Source organism: Anabas testudineus, chromosome 17, assembly GCF_900324465.2.
Source record: "Anabas testudineus chromosome 17, fAnaTes1.2, whole genome shotgun sequence".
In the NCBI taxonomy this organism is placed as follows: domain Eukaryota; kingdom Metazoa; phylum Chordata; class Actinopteri; order Anabantiformes; family Anabantidae; genus Anabas; species Anabas testudineus.
Window position 1 is genome coordinate 5,777,583 of NC_046626.1, and position 21,630 is coordinate 5,799,212.

The window sequence follows — 21,630 nt, forward strand, 5'->3', positions numbered from 1 at the left end:
TTTGACAATGATGCGTCTAGCTCTCTAACCCTAACCCTTTTCCAGAGTTTTCTTGACACCAATTGATGTTGTAAAGGGTTTTTTCTCCGCCAAGGAAAGGATTCTGTGATCATCCACTTTAACTTATGTGGATTTCTAGACATTGGCTGCTGTTAAGCTCACCAGTGTGTTGTCGAACCTGTTGATTTGGACACATCTTAGAATTTTGCTACCTTTCTTATAAATTTATATTGTCTTGGTTGTTTTTTCAGCTTAATTATGGCCTCCTTCACCTGCATTGAAATTTCCTTGAATTTCCAACTCAATGTCTGATATCAACTTCAGACCCCTTATTAGCTTCTTTTGTAACACGGGAATGGGCCACACCTGGTTAATTAACTTCTTGTCAGCTATTGAGATCTGAGAATAAAAGTACTCTGCTTGAAATGGCTGTAATTTTCCTAAATAGTTGAAGCCATGTTTTTGTGGAATCTCTTGAAATAAAGCTGCAAGTCTACACTTTGAACACATCTTTTATTTCTAATCCATAGTGGTGGTGTATAAAGATAAAATCATAAATCCTCTGTCATTGTCCACAAAGTTTTGGACCCATAGTGTATCCTGACTGTCTTTCTGAAGGGTCAAAGAATGACTTCTCAGTAATTCTTACCCCACCTGCCAGCCTCATGTCTATAAAAAGAGGGGGGGGGACACTAGAGATTCCTTCTTTTATAACTGAGAAAATTGAAAACACTACATTGTTTTGCTAATGAATTTCTCAAGAATCGTATAGAGAAATATCTTCCTGATGAAGTTTTCTATTGAGACATTTCAAATACATGCATCACAGTTTATACACACAGATGCCAACAACCCAACAGATTTACTATGAGAGCTTGGTAATAAATACAGATCATTACCAGATGTCCTCCTTCTCTCCTCATCTCTCCTTCTCTTTCTCTCTCTCTCTCTCTCTCACTTCCTTTGCTTTCTCCCTCTCTGCCTCTCTGAACAACCTTTGCTTTCTGAAACGGTGATCTCAGTGGAAAAGTGGAGTCCAGGCCAAGAGCTTCCACTTCAGTCCCACACACACTGTTGTCCACAGCAACATCCACCCCCATCAACACCTCGCCAAATGAACACTCCCCACCTTCACCCTCCCTGCCTCCTTTCATAAAAGTGCATCGCTGATCTTTTAACACTCTTTTCCAAAGCGCTCTCCAAGATCTGCCTCCTGGAGGCACTAGATGGTGCTGTGACTCTTCCTGCTTCCAAGACACAGACCCTCTCCTCCACCCACCCCTCCCCTTACCTCCTCTTTTTTTTTTTTTAATGTTCAAGTCTGGTCTGGACGCCAAAGTGAACCAGATGTATAAAAAAATTCCCACTACCCCCATTTTCCTCAGAACTTCTGCAGCAAGAGAAAACAAAATGCTTCCAAGATGTGTTTCCAGCTGCTTTTCATCAAGCTTGATGAAATTAACTCCAGCATCTCTCTATGCTTTGTTGATGTGAAGTGAGGGGTTCTGTACCCTAAATGTAAAAGGTTTTCACAGATTTCTGATTATAAGTCATGAATTATGTTGAAATATAAACTTCACTTTTTATAATAACCTTTTCTTGCAAAAAAAATGTGTGCACAATGGAGCCTCGCCCCAGGCTGACAGTGCTGTTGTTTATATCTGTAGATCCACGTCCCCGTGGACCCTTGTAAGGAAGCAGACACATCTTGGATTTTGTGTAAACTTCAGGTCGGACTCTGCTCTGCAGCAGCTCGTCATCCCCCATAGAAAGCGCGTGAACGTTTCTCCTCCTCCTCCTCCCCCTTCTCCTCCTCCTCCTCCTCATCCTCCTCCCTCTCCTCCACCGTGCGCTCTGGTCCTCCTCTGCGCGCTCTGGGTCTCGCCTCGGACAAACTGCGGCGGATCGCTGGATCACCAAAAAGTTAGCCGAATCGGTTGAGAAGTAGAGGGCTTGAGGACCGGAGAGTTTCGGTGATAGTTTGTCTGGGGACTGGGGTGTTGTGTTTTCGCGTTTATTGTTTTCTTGCGGTTCAGTCATGGAGACTTTCAGAGGTCTCCTCGCGCTGCTGTGCGTTTTTCTAGCTGGAGCCCAAGTGCCTGAAAAAAGAAAGATTTGGGGTAAGTTTGCAGAAAAAGATTTTTCAACATTGATTGTTTTCTATTATGTGGTGTTTATGGCTTTGTGTTACATGCAAACGTCCTGAAGTGATACTTACTGAGAGTCTATGCAGATCCTTGTTTGGAATTGAAGTACGAGTTGTCTTGAAGAATCAGAGGAAGAAACGCAATTACAGCTGAAGGTCAGATCAGGGGATGACAGAGACCTTAGCCCACTGTGAGCAGCGTTTTGTTTGGCAGCATGTCTATGTCTTAATGGGCCTGAATAGAAGGCTTTGGAATGCAATGCAGACTCAGATCATTTGGACAAGAATCAAAGCAGGCACACCTGAGGCCTGCTTCCCAGCAAGGGTGCAGTGCAACAGTTCCCAGTGTGTACGTATACCTGATCTGCTAAATGTACCTGTGTAGAGGTGGATCAACCCCTCTGACTCCCAGTATGATGCTTTCAAGGCAGTTCACCATGTTGCCCTGTAGGTTTTCTGCCCTCTAGCAGTGGTACCCGTGCTGACATCAAGCATGGATGAGTTCCTTGTTTGGGTTGTGTGTTGGGTGTTGGGGGGGGGGCATTGTGTGTTTGTTTATTTATTTATTGGACATTATTAATGGGGAATATTTACTAACAGCCATCTTTGTTTGTTTCTTTGCTGTATATACAGAGTGTCCTGTTGACCTTTACTTCGTACTGGATACATCTGAGAGTGTCGCCCTCAGACAGAAACCTCCCGACTTTTATATCAACCAGATCAAAGAATTCACCGTACGCTTCATAGATGAACTCCAGGATGTGTAAGACCCACAGAAACACATATCTGCAATCATAGAGAGTTCTTGACTTATTAAAGTAACAGCAGTACAGTTCAAGGATACTCCATTACAAATGACTGTAATAAAGCACACATTTGTTTTGCTGTTGGTACTGTTAGATCTACACCAATGCATCATTTTTTGATTCAACGGTTGTATTATTAGATGATTCTTGACTCCACTGAAAATTTCTATGTATCCAGGCACCACCGATGTGACCGCACCCTCACGTGGAACTCAGGAGCTCTGCACTACAGTGATGACGTTATCATTGTGCGCGGCCTGACTGATTTGAACACTGAACGCGAAGAGCTCAAGAAAGCCATTAGAGGCATCAGTTACATTGGCAAGGGCACCTACACTGACTGTGCCATCAGGCATGGCCTCGCTGAGCTGCTAACTGGGTAATAGTGTTACAGACATAAACACTTTTGCAGGTTAAATAATGAGAGCAGCGATGTCATTTCTGAGTTTTTATGTGTCTGCTTACATGCAGGGGTTCCCACTATCACGAGAATAAGTACATTGTGGTAGTGACTGATGGCCATCCTATTACTGGTTACAAAGAGCCATGTGGAGGTGTGCAGGAGGCCGCTAATGAAGCCAAGATAAATGGAGTGAAAGTGTTTGCTGTTGCTATCACACCTGACCAGGAGGTAAAGAGGCACCAACACATTTGTGCATTTGGCCCTAGTGGCCTGATACCTACATGTCCTCAAAGTTAGAGAAAGTACACTGTTGTTTTTTTTACATTGTACATAGTGTTTCTGTTTTTCTCTGCACTTCTCTGATTAGGGAAGAGGTGACATCATGTACTTACATGCACCAATCATGATCTAGCAACATTTGATTCTGACTTTAATGACTTAAATAATGCAAATAAATAATACAAATAGACGAAATTCACAGCTAATGTTAAACCATACAAAATGAATTCAAAAGAAACACAAAGAAATCTCATTATGAAAAGGTGTCATCTCTGGATAAAGCCCATCTGTTTTCACTGTGAACTAGGTCTTGTCCTCGTGTTCTAGTAAAACACTAAAACCAGTGTCCACCAGAGTCTGGTGTTGACATTGAAGGATAACTTTTATGTTTTTTAACTAGTTTCCTATGGTTCTAGTTTGGTAGGAACATGTCATTAAATGGTATTAAACTTATTTCTGCTGACTCTATATACAAAGCCCTCCAGATGAACCCAGTACAGTTAAGTACAGTGAAATAAAACATAATTTTTCTCCTGGTCTAAATCTCAACTTGGTCCTGAGGTAGAGAGCAAGGTATGTAAGACAAGCTGTGAGCTGCATAATGTCAGCCTATGTGGGTTACTACCAAGAAGCAAGAGTCCTGTTTCCCACTGGAAGAGGGCCAGCAGGTGGTGATGTTTGTGTTTTGTGCCTCACCAGGACACCAGGCTGTCGCTTATTGCCACAGACCATAACTACAGACAGAACTTCACCGCTGCAGACGACTCCAGATCCACCAAGATCGCAACTATTCGAACAATCATTGACATGATCGTAAGTATTTCTTCTCGTCTTATCTCTTCTCTTCTCTATAGAATGAGTAAATTGTTTGGATTTTAAACTAACCTGTGTTTTCTTTACCTCTTTTCAGACAAACGAGACAAAGGATGCGGTATGTCTTTTTAATATGTTTTCATAGGGAATTAACAAAAACATCCCAGTAGCAAAAACTGTTATGGTTTTCTTTTGTTAAAAAAGATTAACAAAACAGATTAGTCCTTTACTGGTTTTGGTGTGGTAGAGCTGTTTATGCAGTTAATGTCATTAAAATCTTTACAGTGTCTGGGATTTTACTTATCTCTTGCTTAGCCTTGTACTGTTAACTCTGCTAAACGCTCTCACACTCAGGAAACAAGGAGGGGTCACTCTGAGACAGCCACAGGAAGCTGTAATGAACGCATAAAAAGCAATTTACGATTGCTGTGATAATCGTGATTTGTGGCTACTTTTGCATCCACAACAAAATCTCTGCAGATGCATCACAAATATTTGAACTATTTGACATATCGTTCAGTCCTGTTGTAATATGACAGTTCAATACAGTGATGTTCAGTTCAGGTGACTGCAGTGATCATTATTAGTGAAGTAGTTCACTTAAGAGCAGAGCACTTAAGTAGGCCCACACCATCTTCTATCTACACTAGAACAAAAACAGCCAGTAATCTTCATAACCAAACATATAGGGAGCCATAGCCTTGTTCATAATATTTCTATTCTTTTCCTTTTTCAGTGTTGCTCTTACGACTGCCATGTAAGTATGCCATTTATTACAGTATTGCTGCCAAATCAAACGGTTTGGAATAGTTTTTTAGCAACTGTTTCACTGGACGTGTTTTCCCGTTTTGACCACAGGCTCCAGCAGGGCCCAAAGGAGAAGACGGAGGCTTTGGCGCTAAGGTACGATAATTGTTATACGAATGCATATGATATCAAAAATGCAACTTATCCAGTGTTATCAGCTGCACTAGGGAAATTAGCATTGTTCCACTGTTGCATTCAAACCTTTACACTAATTAATTGCTGTACATATGTTTTCTTTCTGCACAGGGAGAAAGAGGTAGACCAGGAATGCCAGGAGAGAAAGGAGATATAGGTGGCGTGGTAGGTGATTTCACCATCATCCTCACACATACACTACTGCTCAAAGGTTTAGGAACACATTTAAGGCAACAATTTTATCAATTTCCCAAACAATTAAAATGAATTATGATTAACTATTTTTCAATAATGATCTATCAGTCCTCTGCATCAATCTTCTGGTATGGCTTCTTTTGCAATTGTGTTGCACAGCTGAGAACCATTGTAATAATGGAGCAAACAAGAGAGCACGGAGTTCTTTAGGTTAGTTTAGTATCTAAACATCAGCAGTTGTTTGTTTACAGGTTCCAATAGGTACCAATAGCCAGAAGGAAAGAATCTTCATTAGAGATCCATCAGTCTATTGTTGTCCTTAGAAAGGAAAGCTACTCAATGCTAGAAACTGCGAGGAACCTTAAAATTTCTTGCACAACTCTGCAAGAAGATAAATATCTGAGTATGTAGTTTAAGACAAGACGCCTCACAGGTCTTCAACTGGCAGCTGCACTAGTAGTAATAGTACACGTCAAACATCAGTGTCAGCATCAATATTGAAGAGGAGGCTCCAGGATGCTGGAATTGCACTGGAAGACTGGAAGAAGGTGTTGTCTACAGATGAGTCTAAGTTTGAGGTCTTTGGATCAAACAGAAGAACATCTTTGAGATGCAGAAACAATGAAAAGATGCTAGAACAGTGAATAATACCTTTAGTCAAGCATCGTGGAGGCAGCTATCAAAATTGACAGCTAGAATGCCTAAGGTCTGCCAGGCTGTAATTGCTGCAAAAGGTGTTTTTTTCAGGTCAAAGTTTAAAGAACACAGTGATAATTTCCATAAATATCATTATTTCTAACTCTGACAATGTCATCATGTCCTGTTCTTTTGCTATATTTCCTCTTCAGTCTAATGTCAGTGTGTTTCATTGGAAAACAAACATATCTAATGGATCCCAAACTTTAGAGCAATAGTCTACGTTCTCCCACAGTGTCCACAGATTAATCCAGAAGCACAACCTAATAGGAACAATTTTTTCTGCTGCTTTACAGGGTAACATTGGAGATCCTGGTCCCGTTGGTTATCGTGGAATGAAGGTAGAGTGCATCACCAACAAAATACAAGTATTCTAATTGTGAATAATGTTGTGGCAGTCGCAACAAAGACGCCCACCAAAGCTGTGATTAATGTATGATAAGACACCATCACATGGCTTCACATCGGCAATTAATGGAGGTGAACTTGTTCTTTAACTATTATTTCATTTACATTGTCAAGCCAAATAAACTTCCTGTTAGTCGGTTTTAAGCTGTCTGCTCCTACAGATCGATATATTTTCATAATCACTTCAGCATTCTGAAAATGAAAGGACAAGCCCATATCGATCATGACGATGGTGATGATGTTTCTATTTGTGTTTCCAGGGAGACCGTGGTGAGAAAGGACTAAAGGTACAAACACAGAAGTATACTTAAAACAAGATTCAGTATATGCTCTGTGTTGTATAACTCATGGTTAACTAATGCCTGTGTTCTCTGCAGGGTGATAGAGGACACAAAGGCTACAAGGTGAGCTTTTCTCGTGTGTCTCCTCTTCTCTCTGTTTTCTTTACTTCCTTTGACATGTTCAATGTTCATTTCTTGTTCAACCACTTTTATCCACTTTCATTTGTTCCTGTCATCTCATCTTCTGAATTTCGTTTTCTTTTTTTTTTTAGGGGGACAAAGGTCAAAGAGGAGATGATGGAATTGATGGACGCAAGGTGAGTCACAGACCCCGCCCACCCAATCAGTAAAGCTCAGTCTGTCTGGCTCGTCTCCCTTTTCCCATGTGATATAATCATTGAGGTTTATGACTTAATATGTGTCTGTGGTTTTCCTCATTAGGGTGAACCTGGCTTCGCTGGTCTTCCGGGCTGTAAAGGATCTCCAGGAGAAGATGTGAGTTGTATCTCTTAATCTCAGAATAATCCCACTCTTATGGTTTTGCCTTTAGGCTTTGACTGGAGCACCACTCACACAAGTGTCACAGTCTGATGTTTGGGGCAAAGGGGGGGTTTGTACCGCCATTACAGCACCTTGCCAAAACTCAAGTCAGATTGTTTACAGGTCTGTCATTAGCTGCAACATGTTTAGGAATGTCACTGTTGGTGCAGCCGAGACCAATATCACCCCCTGAGCCCCCACCCCCAGAGGGAGGCTGACTGAGGACCTTGGCTTTATAATCACTGCTTTGTTTACATTCTCTGCTGTCAGGTTGTTTAGATGAAGCTATATAGTCATGCTATAAACACACACATGCATACATGAGTGCACAGTACACGCACAGAGGCCTCCAACAGCGGTCTGTGTTTTCTGCTTCCAGGGCAAGCAGGGAGAGCCTGGGCCCAAGGGAGACGCTGGTCCTTATGGACGGAAAGGAGCAAAGGTTAAGATTTTGATACTATAATACTAATAATATTATAGACTGATAGCCTTTTGGTGGTCTGTAATTACATACTTTATGCTTGTTTCAGGGAGATCCTGGAAGAGACGGTGAACCAGGAAGACCAGGAAACTACGGCCCACAGGGGCCTCAGGTAAATCAATATAGAGCGAAACACGACATAGACATGAGCCAGAGCAGGAAACATGATACACGTTAAATATCTGTGTTATGACAGGGTGACCGGGGCCCTCGTGGACCTGATGGGGACAAAGGAGAGCGCGGCGATGACGTAAGTGATAAAGCTGCCTGACAACCCCCAAAAATATCAACGTTGCACCGTTTAGCGACTCCTCTAAAACCTCGCTTTTTGTGTTCCAGGGCTCACCTGGACAGGATGGACCTCGCGGAGAGAGAGTAAACAGGATTAACGTTGACTTTCAGTGAGCACGTTTTTTTGTGTGTGAGCTGCTAAAATATGTGTTAACATCTCCGAATTCGCTTTTAGGGAACAATTGGAGAGAAGGGCGAGCAAGGTTCCCGTGGAAACAGAGGTCCAAGGGGAGATCCGGTGAGTGATGATAAGGAGCATGAGTAGTGGGATAAAGAGGGTTTGAAATTCATGGGAAATACAGTCTGGCCATCATACAGAGTCAGCTGCAACCGCACTGACCCTAATGGAACTTGTTATTATAATGTAATTCCCTGTCGACTCCTAATAATCTAACTTTGTTTAAAACTTGTCTCTGCCTGTGTTGCTGTTTTTGAAAGAGTTTATGTTGCTACATCCATTTGTTCTTTTCCTTGCCAGGGGGAGCCAGGACCCCGTGGCGAGCAGGGGAGGGAGGGCTCAACTGGCCCCAACGGAGCCCCTGTAAGACACCCTCAAATATAATCACGCACACACACACACACACACACACACACACAGATTCAAATGGGCACAAACAGGAGCAGGAGCTGCGTGCGCTGTTCGTTACCTTGTAGTGTAGAGTTTCAGGAGGAGCCCCCAGAAACGAACCACCCACTTCTGTTTCCTCTGTTTGGCAGCATCCTCTTGTTTTTTCCATTTGTGAGGGAACTTGTGCGTGAGCGTGCGCGTGCACATGTGAGCCCTTGTGCATGTGCATCGATATTTCATGTTGAGAGAGTACACAGTTAAACGAGCCTGGCTCCTGCCCCAGATTGCTGCCCACTCCTGCGTTGCTCCAAGTCCCCTCGTTCAGTTTTTACTCCTCCTGGGAACATCAGCGCTCACTCTTTCCCCTCTGACTCAGTTCTTCTCTCCGTCTGCTTTAGCCAAAGCCTCAGTATCGTTTTCTTAATAAGGCACCTGGCAGTGTAATAATAATAATATATTACAAGCGTTAGCTGTGGTAACATTCGTGATGTCAGAACTTTCAATGCCTCTTTTGTGCTTTCGTTTGTTTGAACGAAAATGAGGAATGGAATAGTATGGAAAACATGGAATAACTGACCTGTTGGATGCAATATGAGTAATAATGTTTAGCAGGCAATTGAAATAGAGGAAAAGCAGTCTTGACCAAACCTAAACTAAATAAAACATTTTGCTCAATTGAAGTTTATGAACTGTGTATGTAAACAGTCTTGTCAACATGCACATCTATACATTCAATTGTTTGGTTCCCTTCAAACAAAAAGGTTGGCTCCACTTTAAGCACAGTGCAGAGCTGCTACAGCTGTTGTTAGTCAGGAAATTGCACCAATGCAAACTGTAACTCCTTCTATAAACTACAGCACTTTGTTTTCTATTTCTGTAAATCATGTGTCAGATCCAAGATACACTTTGTAAGTCAGACGCGTCTGAAGGCTTCAGTATATTTTCTCAAATTTGTCAAAGCAGTCGTGTTTCTTCCTCCATCCAGTCAATGTCCCAAGCTGGGATACATAAGTACCACGGACAGACTAACTTTATCAGTGTTGATCTTTTTATCCTAAAATGTTGGGTTTAACAAATAACACCCTATAACAATGTATACCGCTCAATGCATCTAACTTCAGGACATCTAAGTTGACATGACCACATGATGATGTACAACGACCTTATTATGATGGTGGCCATTTTGAACTGGGAGCACTTCAGATTGATCAAGCTAACAGAGTTAACTTTGTGTCATCGTAGTCGATTGAGTCAAAATCTGAAAATAGCTGGTGTAATTACAGTGTTTTCCTTTAGCAAACAGTTGGACAGTAAATGAAAATCTTGTTTCTGCTGAGCTCCAGTTTAATTTCTCATCTGACTGCACTAGACGTGTACTTCAGGGTGTGTCTGCACATTGTGACATCACTGTTGTGTGAGGTTTCAACTGCAACACTGCACACTTCAGACTTGATCCATCACCCGTGGTGACTGACTTCACCCATAGGTGAAGCAGGCCTGCAACGTTTTAACAGATGTGTCACAGAGCCTTATGTTTATTTGAAAACTCACAGCATTCACATTTTATTAGCAGGAATGACAGTCAGCTTAGAGTATGAACAAAATACAAGAGTTGAAAAAAACAAATGTAGGACAGTTTGATTTGCATGTGTTTTTTATTTGGAGGATTTTCTTTTAACAATGTCTCATTAACAGTGTTACTGTTTTTCAGGGTGAGCCTGGCAAGGACGGGCCTCCTGGCTACAGAGGAGATGAAGGCCCAGCTGGACCAGAGGTGAGTCCAACAGAACACACACACACACACACACACACACACACACACGCACGCACACACATGCACAGATTTTATTATAAGTGCTCATGTGTTTAAAGGAAAATCTGTTTACTCAATCAGCTTCTTGGATCCTGCTTGAACGCAGAGTTTGGGCAGTTGTTTGGTCATTTTACATGACAGATATTTGTGTTGTTGTCTTTTCTCACTCACTGGAAGTCAGTTGGTCTGATATTTGAAAAAAACTGGTGGTACATATTCATCTATGCTTCATGTCCATACACTAAGAATATGAAGACAGTGTCTTGCCTGGTTACTGATTATTATATAAGGCATTAAAAGTTAAATTTAGAGTCTTCACTCTCGCGCACAAACACACACGCATGTGCTCCCACTCAGTGTCTCGACAGCATCCAAAGGCTTTTGACAAACTCAAGTCGCATTTCATATGTTTCTAATCTTATCATTCCGTTTGTCTTCCAGGGACCTAAAGGGCCGAGAGGAATCAAAGGAGCTCCGGGAGACAGAGGCCCCATCGGAGAGAGAGTGAGTGTGGGAGACAGAGAAGGGGGGGGGGGACAGATGTGTGCCATTCATTATAAACCCTGCCATGAGTGTGTGTGTGTGTGGATGCAGATGGGGCTGTAAATATCTCTGCCTTAATTTCAGGGAGAAGATGGTGTGGCAGGAAATGGTACTGCAGGTTGTCCTGGTTTCCAGGTATGTGTTTAGAGTAGTTAGTGTATGTCATTTATGACTTTGCTGCAATTAAATAGCTACATTCTGATCACTGATGTCTTTTTTTTTTTAGGGTTACCCTGGACCCCGTGGAGACCCTGGTGAGCCGGTAGGTTGTCTTTCAGATTTCCTCTTTAACTCGAGATTCGACTCATTGCTGGATGTTTATGGAAAAATGTTGACATGACTGTTTGCGAACCAGCTTGTTCACGAACATCAGTTGCCATGTTCCTATGCCCTGCTTAATGTCTTACTCTGCTGTGTGTCCTCCAGGGTAGCAAGGGGACCCCTGGACCCAAAGGAGATGACGGAGAGCCTGGAGATCCAGGCCCCGATGTAAGTCTGCCTCTGACTTTTTGGAGTTCGTCTTCACTCTTGATCTCTTTTTATTATTCCTCAATCCGTTCTTGGCATACAGCGTTGACAGGATGTGAGTCATGTTTCCGTTTATCAGCACATTCACATATTTCTGTTATTTCTCTCTTTGAACACTTATAATAATGTGTAATGTTTCATCGTTTAATTTTTGCCTTTTATTCAGTTTTTCTGCGTTAGCCCCTCACACACTTTACTACACTTTTCTTATTTGGTTCTGTCCATGTAGTACTCTCACACTTGCCTTCTGTTCTGCAGCTGGAAAAGCTTTCTTTAGTAGATCCGAACACATTTTATGTGTGTGTGTGTGCGTCTGTGTGTTAGTGCGCCATTGGAGAAGATGGCTTTGAGCTGATGCAGCTGTGTATATGTTGTTGTCAAGGATACCAGGAAATGAGCAGAGACGATGAGGGGAGTGCATTACTGTGTGTGCATGAGTGAGCGTGCATGTGTGTGCGTGGCAAGTTTAGGTGTCCATATAGCGTACCAGTTTTAACACTTTAACCCCCTTCTCAACTCGGCCGTGTTTACATAGAGTTTATTTCATTTCCAAGGTTCATGTTTCATGACGTAAACATTTCTGCACGTTCGTACTTTGTTCTCGACTGTGCACCAGTGCACCCTGAGCTCTTTTCTTCAAGAGGAGTCACACTCTGTAAGCTTTGGACTTACACTGTCAGATCAGTTTATCACTTATCATTCATTTGTGGCTCTGTAGCAGAGGGCAAGATGAAATGTAAAGTATAATTCACACAGTCGCCATAAGGTTTATGTCTTTCCATTTTTATTATTTTTTTTGTTGTTCTTGAGTAGTGACAGACGCATTCACGAAACATCTCATAACCTCTGTTACTAATTCTACAGCTGTGTTCACAAACTGCTAGATCTCAAAACATGCCACATCAGCGTAGGAGAAATAGTTTGGGAATTGTCTTTAAAATTTTCTCAACTTCCAACTTCCACTTTTTAAAAGACTGATTCTTTTACTATACTAGTCTACGAATTTTTGGTGTGCTTTGGAAAATTGTAAAAAAAAATAAATTACTAAATCTGTCATATGGCTCTCTAATGTTCCGCATTTTTATATATTTTATGGTCATGGGTTTATGCTGACAAATAATTGAAAGCTACAAGCTAGCAAAAGACTCAAATTCAATCCATTTTGCTCCACCCTCCCTATACCTGATCTGCTAGTCTCCGCCCAGTGCTTCAGGTAGGAGCCATCATCAAATGATAACAAATGTGCATGCTGCAAGACTTACTAATCAAATGTAAATAATTTAAGTTCTCTGGTTGGTTAGAAGGGACGAGTCGCATTGTACAGCACAGCATAGTCTGGATCACAAGAATAATAAAATAATAATATTAATAATCTTCACATTAAAATAAATATTTCTAGTAAAAATAAGGTTAGAAAAAGGCTACAAACTCTAAATTCAACTTTATAGCAATGAATGCCTTAGCTTAGCGAAAAAGAGCCAGTCTGCCTAATTTAATTTAAAAAGTGCATATGTATGTGGTGTAATCAGCTACTAACCCCTGTTCCTAGTTATGCACTGGATTAAACTAATTAGCTGTAGCTTCACATTTAAGCATATTTCCCTTGATTTTTAATGTACTGCCTAAAGATGCATAGCCAAGCTTCTGTCTGCTGCTGTTCCATTGGTCAGTCCAAGACCAAGTCCTAAAAATACATAATGAGATGCCGTATTTTATCTCAATGGAAAAAATGAATCCATTACATTCCACTTACGCCCAGATGAACGCTTCCGTTTTTCTTTGTATAATCTCTGAACAGTCACTTGTTTGTTCTCACGTTTAGTCCATTTTATACAGAATACTTAAATCTGACAGTTAAGTGGGATTTTTGAATAACTGGATTTTTAACTTAAATTGTTTAAATATTTTCACACTGTACAGACATGTACTTTGTTGCTGGCACTTTCCCTGGCCAGAGGGGACGGGAGGGGATAGATGGGGCAGGGGGGTTGTCAGATAAGACAAAGGTGGAGACAGATATTTGAGCTTTTTTTTATTTTTTACTTTTAGCTGACACACTTGATGATAATATTCACATATTCAACATGGTACAGCAAACACTCACATCTGGTTATATGTCATCAACTGTGATGCCATAAAATCAAGGCCATGACATCTTTGTGTGTACCTGTGGATGATATGGTCCATGCTCTTTACATCAGACTGTTTGAAATTGAGAATGTGCAGTAATAGGAAACGCATGTTGTGTGTGTGTGTGTGTGTGTGTGTGTGTGTGTGTGTGTGTGTGTGTGTGTGTGTGTGTGTGTGTGTGTGTGTGTGTGTGTGTGTGTGTGTGTGTGTGTGTGTGTGTGTGTGTGTATGTGTGTGTGTGTGTGTGTGTGTGTGTGTGTGTGTGTGTTAAAAGCCAGGTGGTTGGCATTATCGTCTCTGCTTTCTTTCCTCCCTCTCGAAGAATTGCAGATTTGGTTGTGTGAGTCAGCCTCCACCTTACATCAAAGAGCAGAAACGATTTATTAATAATTGGTGACTCTGCTGTGACAACCTGCCCCTTTGCCCCTCACTGCATCTTACCTCAACATCTCTGGCATGTTGAGCTTTTTTGAGCTTGAGTATTTATGGGACTACCAATCCATACATCGTACACATGTTCACAAGCTGTTTGGAAGGCCATTTCTGGGACATAGCATCATTAGTGCTTTTAGTTTGCTATTTTGCATTAGTTTGATTCTCAGCAAACTGCCTACATTTCTTATAAGTATGTAACAGTATCTGTGGGAACATAGAACATGGAAGACTGGATAATTTCTCTAAATTGATTTGCAGTGTAAAGCTCTTTATTCTCCACACTTCTGCAGTGTGGGCTGAAATCTCACAGCGATGGGTCAAAATGCAGCAGCTGCAGGGGCTTTAGCTGCTCTCCCTTCCTGCAGCAGCACAGGCGTGGTAGATAGCTGGCCAGAGGGGCCAGATCAGGTTACAGTTAAGATTTGGCATGGATTTAGTGGCTTTTCTCAGAACAGACACCCCTTCCAAAATGATATTGGTACATTAACATGGACCTTTCTCACTGTCAAGTTTGATAATAAAATAATTAGATAATAGATCATATTCATAGTGAATTCCATGTAGATGTTTTATGCAGATGACATCCATATTTACATTGTGATATCTCAGCAGGTACTCCAGATGAGCCAAATTAAAGTTCTTTGATTAGGAAAAAGCATTAGAACAATTTTAAAACCGTAAGGAATAAAAACTAGAATAGCTATAAACTGCAATGCAGCAAGCAACTGTCACACGTTAGCCACTTTTACACTCTTACATTTTAGTGTGTCCTTGGATGTGATATATGCAGATCTGTCTATGACTATAAGTCTGTAAACAGGTGTTGGCATTGCTGTTAATGTCCATGTAATTTTTCTTTCTTCACAGGACAATGTGCCAGGGCCTCCCGGATCCAAAGGGGCCAAAGGTCACAGAGGACCTGAGGGCAAACCGGTAAGAATGCCAGAAACCAGAGCATCAGCTGACAGTATGCGTGTCTGTGCGCATGTGTGTTGGTTTGTCTGCCTGTGTATGCATGTTGAGACTTTGAAGGGATTGCTGGGAACTGCTCTCACATCAGTACATTACATACATTTACATACGTTTTAAGGTCATTTTACTGTTTTTGTAAATGCCTATATTGAAAAGTGGCCTCGGTTTGAAGTCACATTGACAAAGGTCTAAGATTAACCTAAAATATCAGAAAATTATATTTAAATTTACATCATTTCAAACCTGCTGATTTCCATCTTTAGTCAAAATCTGTGCAATGTTAGACTGTAAGTATCACAATGACAAAATGTCACAAAAATGTGATTGATTGTAATCAGCATTTATTAGAATAAGGTTGGTTTACATTTTTGCAGAACAATGCATTAGTCCATCTTAAAATATTTCCATCCTCTACAGCCTGTCCATTCATTACTAGGGGCGTATAAATTCAGATATCATAGATCAACTTTAGATACATTTTAAAAACAGTACACAAATATATACCTTTTTTTTTTAACTTTTGAAAAAGAACTTCCTAAAACAGCCTACATAAAACATTTACCAAATATTGCTTCAATAGGGGTAGATTATATATTTGTTATATTTGTGGGAAACTATTTTCAGTTGCGTATTAATAGACATTTGGTGCTCTACTGAGTATTTAGAGCACCAGGACAGTGCCTGGTCACAAAAACCATTCCTAACTAATAAAACGAATAAGTACAAAGCTTCCTGTGTGAAGAAGTTACAGTAACTAAAAGTAACAGTAACAGTTAAACTTAACTAATCTCACCACACAACATGACACCAAGCTACATGTGAAGTAAGGCATCACTTTTGATTGGCTCATTCAGACAGTAGGAACGCTGTAATGTAATTTCCCATCCCTTTTATCAACTGGCAAGCAGCGCTCGTGGTATCGGATTGCGTGAAGGCTTGAGCAAAGATGGGATCCAAATAAAACACTGTGTATGAAAGCATGACTAGACCTTAGACTCTACCCTTTCACGCCCTACTTTTTATCCTTTTCGTCTTCCTCCGACCTTTCTCCCCCTCTTCTTCTGCTTTTTGTCTGACTTGAGCTGCATATTTCTGCATGAACACTGTGCGTCATGTTTTCTCGGGACAGTTTCTCTCACTTAACGGTTCTCTCTCTCTCTCTCCTTCCTCCTCTGTCTTTCTTTGTGTGTGTGTGTGTGTGTGTGTGTGTGTGTGTGTGTGTGTGAGCCATGCTGGCGTCTTTGTCACAGAAAAGAATGCTCTCAAACTGAATTTTATGTCTCTTAAAACAAAACATATGGTTTTCCTGCAGCTGAGCGAAGGAAAAAAAAAAAAAACCCAGTGCTGTGGCAACGAACTTTTGGAAGATTCACGTGTTGTTGCAGAAAGATAGCAGCACACACAAATGTGTGGGTGTGGATGTGTGCTCTGTGACTGAGGGATTCTGGTTTGCAGTCAAAGAAGGAATGGTTTACCATTTTTTTTTCATTCCAGTTAAAGTAACTTCCAGAAGTCATCTTGAAGCCAAAGCAGATAAACCGTTGTCTGGCCAGTTCTTTTTAACAGATAAATAAACACACACTTCTATCAGGGGGTGAATCACTCAATGTTCCTATCTATCTCTCTCTCATTTCCTACAGGGACCCCCTGGGCCTCCTGGTCCACCAGGAACTGATGTGAGTATAAAATTATACGAATAATAAGAATCAGTCCATTTAATGTAAGGTCTTTCCCTCATTTTAGTGACAAGATTAGATGGCCAAGCACCACAGACTTAATTACACCTTAGGACTGTGCTAGTTCTAAAGCTGAAGCTGATACCGAAGGCTCCATCGAGCCGCACATGCAATTTCCTAAACAGGAAAATCCATAGCTGGCCGGCCTTCGAAGTAAAATATCAATATTTTCATGTTGTCTTTTCCTTTCTGAGCAGTGCTTGTATATTGTGTAATGTGATTTAGCAGTTGTCATGCTGTAATACGTCATCTACCTCTCTCTCTACAGGAATGTGAAATCCTGGACATCATCATGAAGCTCTGCTGTAAGTTGCACACACACATGCACACACAGAAGTGAAACCACATGTACTCTACGTTAAACACTTTGTCCTTTTCAACCCAGGACCTGATTAACCAAACATGCGATAGAAGCCAGAATGATGTGAAGGTTAAGCAGGTTATGTTGTGTCACTCCTTTTTTTTCCCGGAGCTGTTAATAACTTTGTTTTTTCTTTCCTTCTCTTCTAATCACTCGGCAGCTTGTTGTGGTAAGCTCGCACCCGATCTAAAACAGGCATTACTGTCTTTATTTGAAATACTGCAGGGCTAGTGTGAGCCTTTGTCAAAGCGTTTGTGTGCATGTTTCCTGCGTCTTCAGAGTGTCGGTGTGCGCCTCTGGATCTGGCATTCATCGTGGACAGCTCAGAGAGTATTGGTGAAACAAACTTTGGTCTCGCCAAAGACTTTATCGTCAGACTCATAGATAGACTGATCAAAGACCAGCAAGTCAAGGTAATATCTTTCTCTGAATGAATCCTGAGTTGAGACATTTCATACTCATCCATCTTTTTCAACGTTTGAACTCTGTGGGTTGTGTTGTTTATTCAGAGCGATACCAACAATGTTGTGAAAAGTGTTTTTCAGAGATGTTAGGAAATGCTTGAAAAACAGGCCTCAAATTAGAAAGTGTGAATGAAAGATATTGTCTATGGGTTTGGAACTTGCTTTTATGTCTCTCCAGTGACTCTCCTCTTCCAGTTTGGATATAATTAGTCAGGATGGGTGGGACGCAGAAATGTTGACAGAGGAAAACACATGTTCGCAGGCACAGCACACACAGAGCAAAACCTTCTGTCACCAATCAAATGTTTTTCTTTCCAGTTCGTAGGTAATGAGTCCAGCCTGAGTGTAGTCCAGTACAGTGGCGACAGAGCCCAAGAAGTAGTCCGACTGGGCAAAAGCCTTGCTGATTTTAAACTGTGAGTTCACATGCATCCAGAATCCCTCCTCCCTTAATGCTGTTTGAATGTGTAACCGTGACTCATGATGACTGAGCATTACCACTCGTGTTCATGTTTGGTTTCAGTGGTTCAGGTCCAGGACTCATCCTAAGTCAAAAAGTATTTAGAGGGAAGCGTGCTGCTTTTTTTATTTAGCAAAAAGCTCCTAATCCTTTCTAAGAACAAGCAGTGCAGTTTTCATTTTTAACCAGTGTTCTCAAAACACAGTAACTACAATGATCGATTGATAATGTTGACATCATCAGTCACATTCATGCAAGGAGAACAGAGCTGGATTTTTATAACAGCAATAATTAATGAATAATTAACAAGTCTATCTAGTTTATTTGATCAGTATTATTGTCATAATTTCAATAAAGTATTCATTATTATTAATATTATTAATTTCACTCTTAAAAGAAAACAAGACTGTCTGCAGATGTTGGGATGTCTTTTAAATATCATTCATATTTTAAAAAGTCTCAGATTTTGTTTCTGCCCTTAAATTTCTATTTGTGTGTGTGTGTGTGTGTGTGTGTGTGCGCGTGCAGGGCAGTGAGAGACATGCGCTGGCTGGCTGAGGCCACATACACAGGCCAGGCCCTCGACTATGCTCTAAAGAACACAATCAGTTTGATGAAAAGGGAGAACCGAGTCGTTCTCGTTCTCACTGATGGACGCTCCGATATTAACAGGGACGACATTCCCCTCGATGTACTCTGTGGTAAAAACATCCGGGTGAGTACAGTACACCTTAAAAGACTTCACGTGAAGTCACGTAAATGTTTTGTACCACACACTTCAGCTGGAACGCAGAAGTACCACGTAAGTTAAAGAGTCTCTGTCTCTGTGCCTAGGTGGGCGGTTTAGGAGTGAAGGACTACTCAGAGCGTCAACCCAACCAGGAGCAGATCGAAAACATGGTGTGTAAAAATGACCCCAAACCAGGCTTTTCCTTTGTCCTGGATAACTTTGCCGAGCTGCTGGAAGACCCCTTCCTGCAGAACCTCACATCCAAAATTTGTCAAGGTAAACACACGTACAGTACCTGCACACCTGCACACACTGTTGTTCATCAACATCAGTTGAATATTTTGTATTGAGCTACATGTTTTTTTGTTTTTTTCAGATAAGAAATGCCCAGACAACAAATGTCCCAGTAAGTATTTCTCTTTTAATGTGCTCTTAGTTTTAACATTTGATTGAACTTTCAAGTTTTTACCTTAACAGTCATTTACAGAACCACTGAAAACAGCTCATGATCAGTTGCATTGTGCTCTGTGTTGCAGTCTCTTTTAATGAAGGTACTGATATTTTGATGATGATGGACAGCTCGGCCAGCGTCGGGGAGAAGAACTTTGAGATAAGTAAGACCTTCGTCCACAGATTGGGCGAACGTTTCCTGACTGCACAGAAACCCCCTGGTGCCAACGTCAGAGTGGCCGTGGGCCAGTACAGCCGAAACTCACGCTTGGAGCTGCCCCCGACTCACAATGTGACCCTGCTGAATCGCATTGAAGAGGCTGCCTTCCAAAATGACGGCACCAACGTGTTGGAGGCCATGGAATTTTCCATTCAAAGTTTACGCAGCCGTGGGGATGCATCAAGAGGCACAAAGAAGCTTTTGTTGTTCTCTGATGGCAGGTCCCAGTCTATCACTAAGGCTGATCTGGAGAAACGCGTCCGTGAAGTTTCAGACGCCGGGATTGAGCTCTTCGTCATCGCTGTCGGCAGCCAGGTCAACGAGGTCAACCTGCGCACATTGGTGGGCAGGGGGCGGCCGGGTGACACCACCTACGCACAGCGGCACCTGTTACGTGTCCCAGACTACCCCTCTCTGCTCCGCGGGGTCTTCTACCAAACCGCCTCCCGCAGGGTGGCCATGGGCTAAACAGAGAAGCCCAAACAAGGACCAACACGCTTTCGATTTTTAGTCCCATTAATATTCAGTGTCACTCATTTACCATACACTGTGTTCAAATACTTTTTTTTAAAGGAAATGTCACAAAATGACAATTATGTGGCAGACAAATGAAATGTCCATGGAACTTTTTCCCCTGAATTGAGCCTCCAAGGTTTACTATCTCAGGCTGTGTTCAAATTCCATCTCATATGCTTGGTGCATGAAGCCACAAGCCAACTGATGGTGCTAAACCATTATAGAGTTTTAGAGTTCGTTGTGACAGTATACATGTGGAAGGATTTTTGCCTGGGAGGCACAATTCAGAGCGATAAAGTCCCATTTCCGACAGGGTCACATCAGTCCTGGAACTCCATCTTAAACGGCCACATTTGAACTTATCTCTAGTGTTTAGCAGACTGATTTCTACTCAGGTATTCTGCATCCTTGTATCACTATTAGCTTTGGCCTTTGACTTAATCTACCTAGTGTGAGTTCAAAATGAATCAGAGATCACCCTCCAGGACTGGATCCCCGCATGTTGAAGGATTGTGTTTAGGGAATTATATGAAAATTTTTGTAGCTCTTACCACTCTTTCAAGTGGTGTCGATTGTGTCACAATTTCACAGGAAAAAAACAACCTAATTGTAAACTGAAAACTTACAAATACAAAATTTTTGGTGAGTGCCTGCTGTGCCTAAATGACTGTTAACCTGGAAGGCTGGCTCATGATTGGCTAGCCAACTTTTTTTTTAAGTTTAGTCCCTGTAAAGCGTATTTGAATAGCCAGTTGGGAAGGTTGTGACATATTCCCGACTTGATGAAAACTCACACCCGACATCACTTGAAAGCTCTATTAGATCACCAGCCCGACAGAGGAAACAGGATGTGACATCAGGCAGACTCTCAAACAAAACCCAAGAGGACATCACCTGGTACTAATAAGGACATGACAGCTGGGCTTGACATGTGTGTGTGTGTGGAAATGTTTTTTTTTTTTTACATGTATGGGTTTTGGTGAGGTGATTTTTCAATTTGTTGCTTTAGGCAATTGCTCCATAAACAGAGACAGGGGTCTCTGGTTTAAATAAGCAGAAACCTGTTCTTTATTATCTGTGCAGCAAGGAAGCCTCCACCAGACACACACCTTCCGATCTCATCAGTGTGAAGGGAAAACATCTGTCATGGTTGACGGCTACAAATGAAACGTAATGGGATTCATGCTGTGAGCCCCTCTTAAAAACATACAAACACAGTTTGATTCCCATCAGCTGTAAATTCCACACCTTGGGTTTCGTTGTCATCTGTGGACCAGAGTCTGCCCTGTTGTTATTATCTGTGGTGCTATTAGTCTCAGTGTATCAGACTCTACCCATGTTGTTAAAGAAGATATTTTAACCTGAGGATACAAAACCTCAGCAGTGTTGGAACAGCTCCTTCAATAAAGGTTACTACACCAAA

At 41.6% G+C, this 21,630-nt stretch overlaps 1 protein-coding gene across 1 annotated transcript; it reads left to right on the plus strand.

Annotated features, from left to right (window-relative positions):
* The first annotated feature begins 1,831 nt into the window (after positions 1-1,831).
* col6a1 (collagen, type VI, alpha 1) lies at positions 1,832-21,630 on the plus strand. The gene is made up of 35 exons (XM_026374332.2): positions 1,832-2,120; positions 2,780-2,909; positions 3,131-3,331; positions 3,424-3,583; positions 4,334-4,447; positions 4,545-4,565; positions 5,184-5,204; positions 5,306-5,350; positions 5,501-5,554; positions 6,577-6,621; positions 6,949-6,975; positions 7,066-7,092; positions 7,242-7,286; positions 7,411-7,464; positions 7,889-7,951; positions 8,040-8,102; positions 8,187-8,240; positions 8,330-8,365; positions 8,457-8,519; positions 8,760-8,822; positions 10,561-10,623; positions 11,104-11,166; positions 11,290-11,340; positions 11,432-11,467; positions 11,632-11,694; positions 15,166-15,231; positions 16,911-16,946; positions 17,275-17,311; positions 17,528-17,536; positions 17,647-17,780; positions 18,150-18,247; positions 18,820-19,006; positions 19,126-19,297; positions 19,398-19,427; positions 19,558-21,630. Exons 1-35 carry the CDS (start codon positions 2,039-2,041, stop codon positions 20,157-20,159), a joined length of 3,015 nt encoding a protein of 1,004 aa, XP_026230117.1. The 5' UTR covers positions 1,832-2,038; the 3' UTR covers positions 20,160-21,630.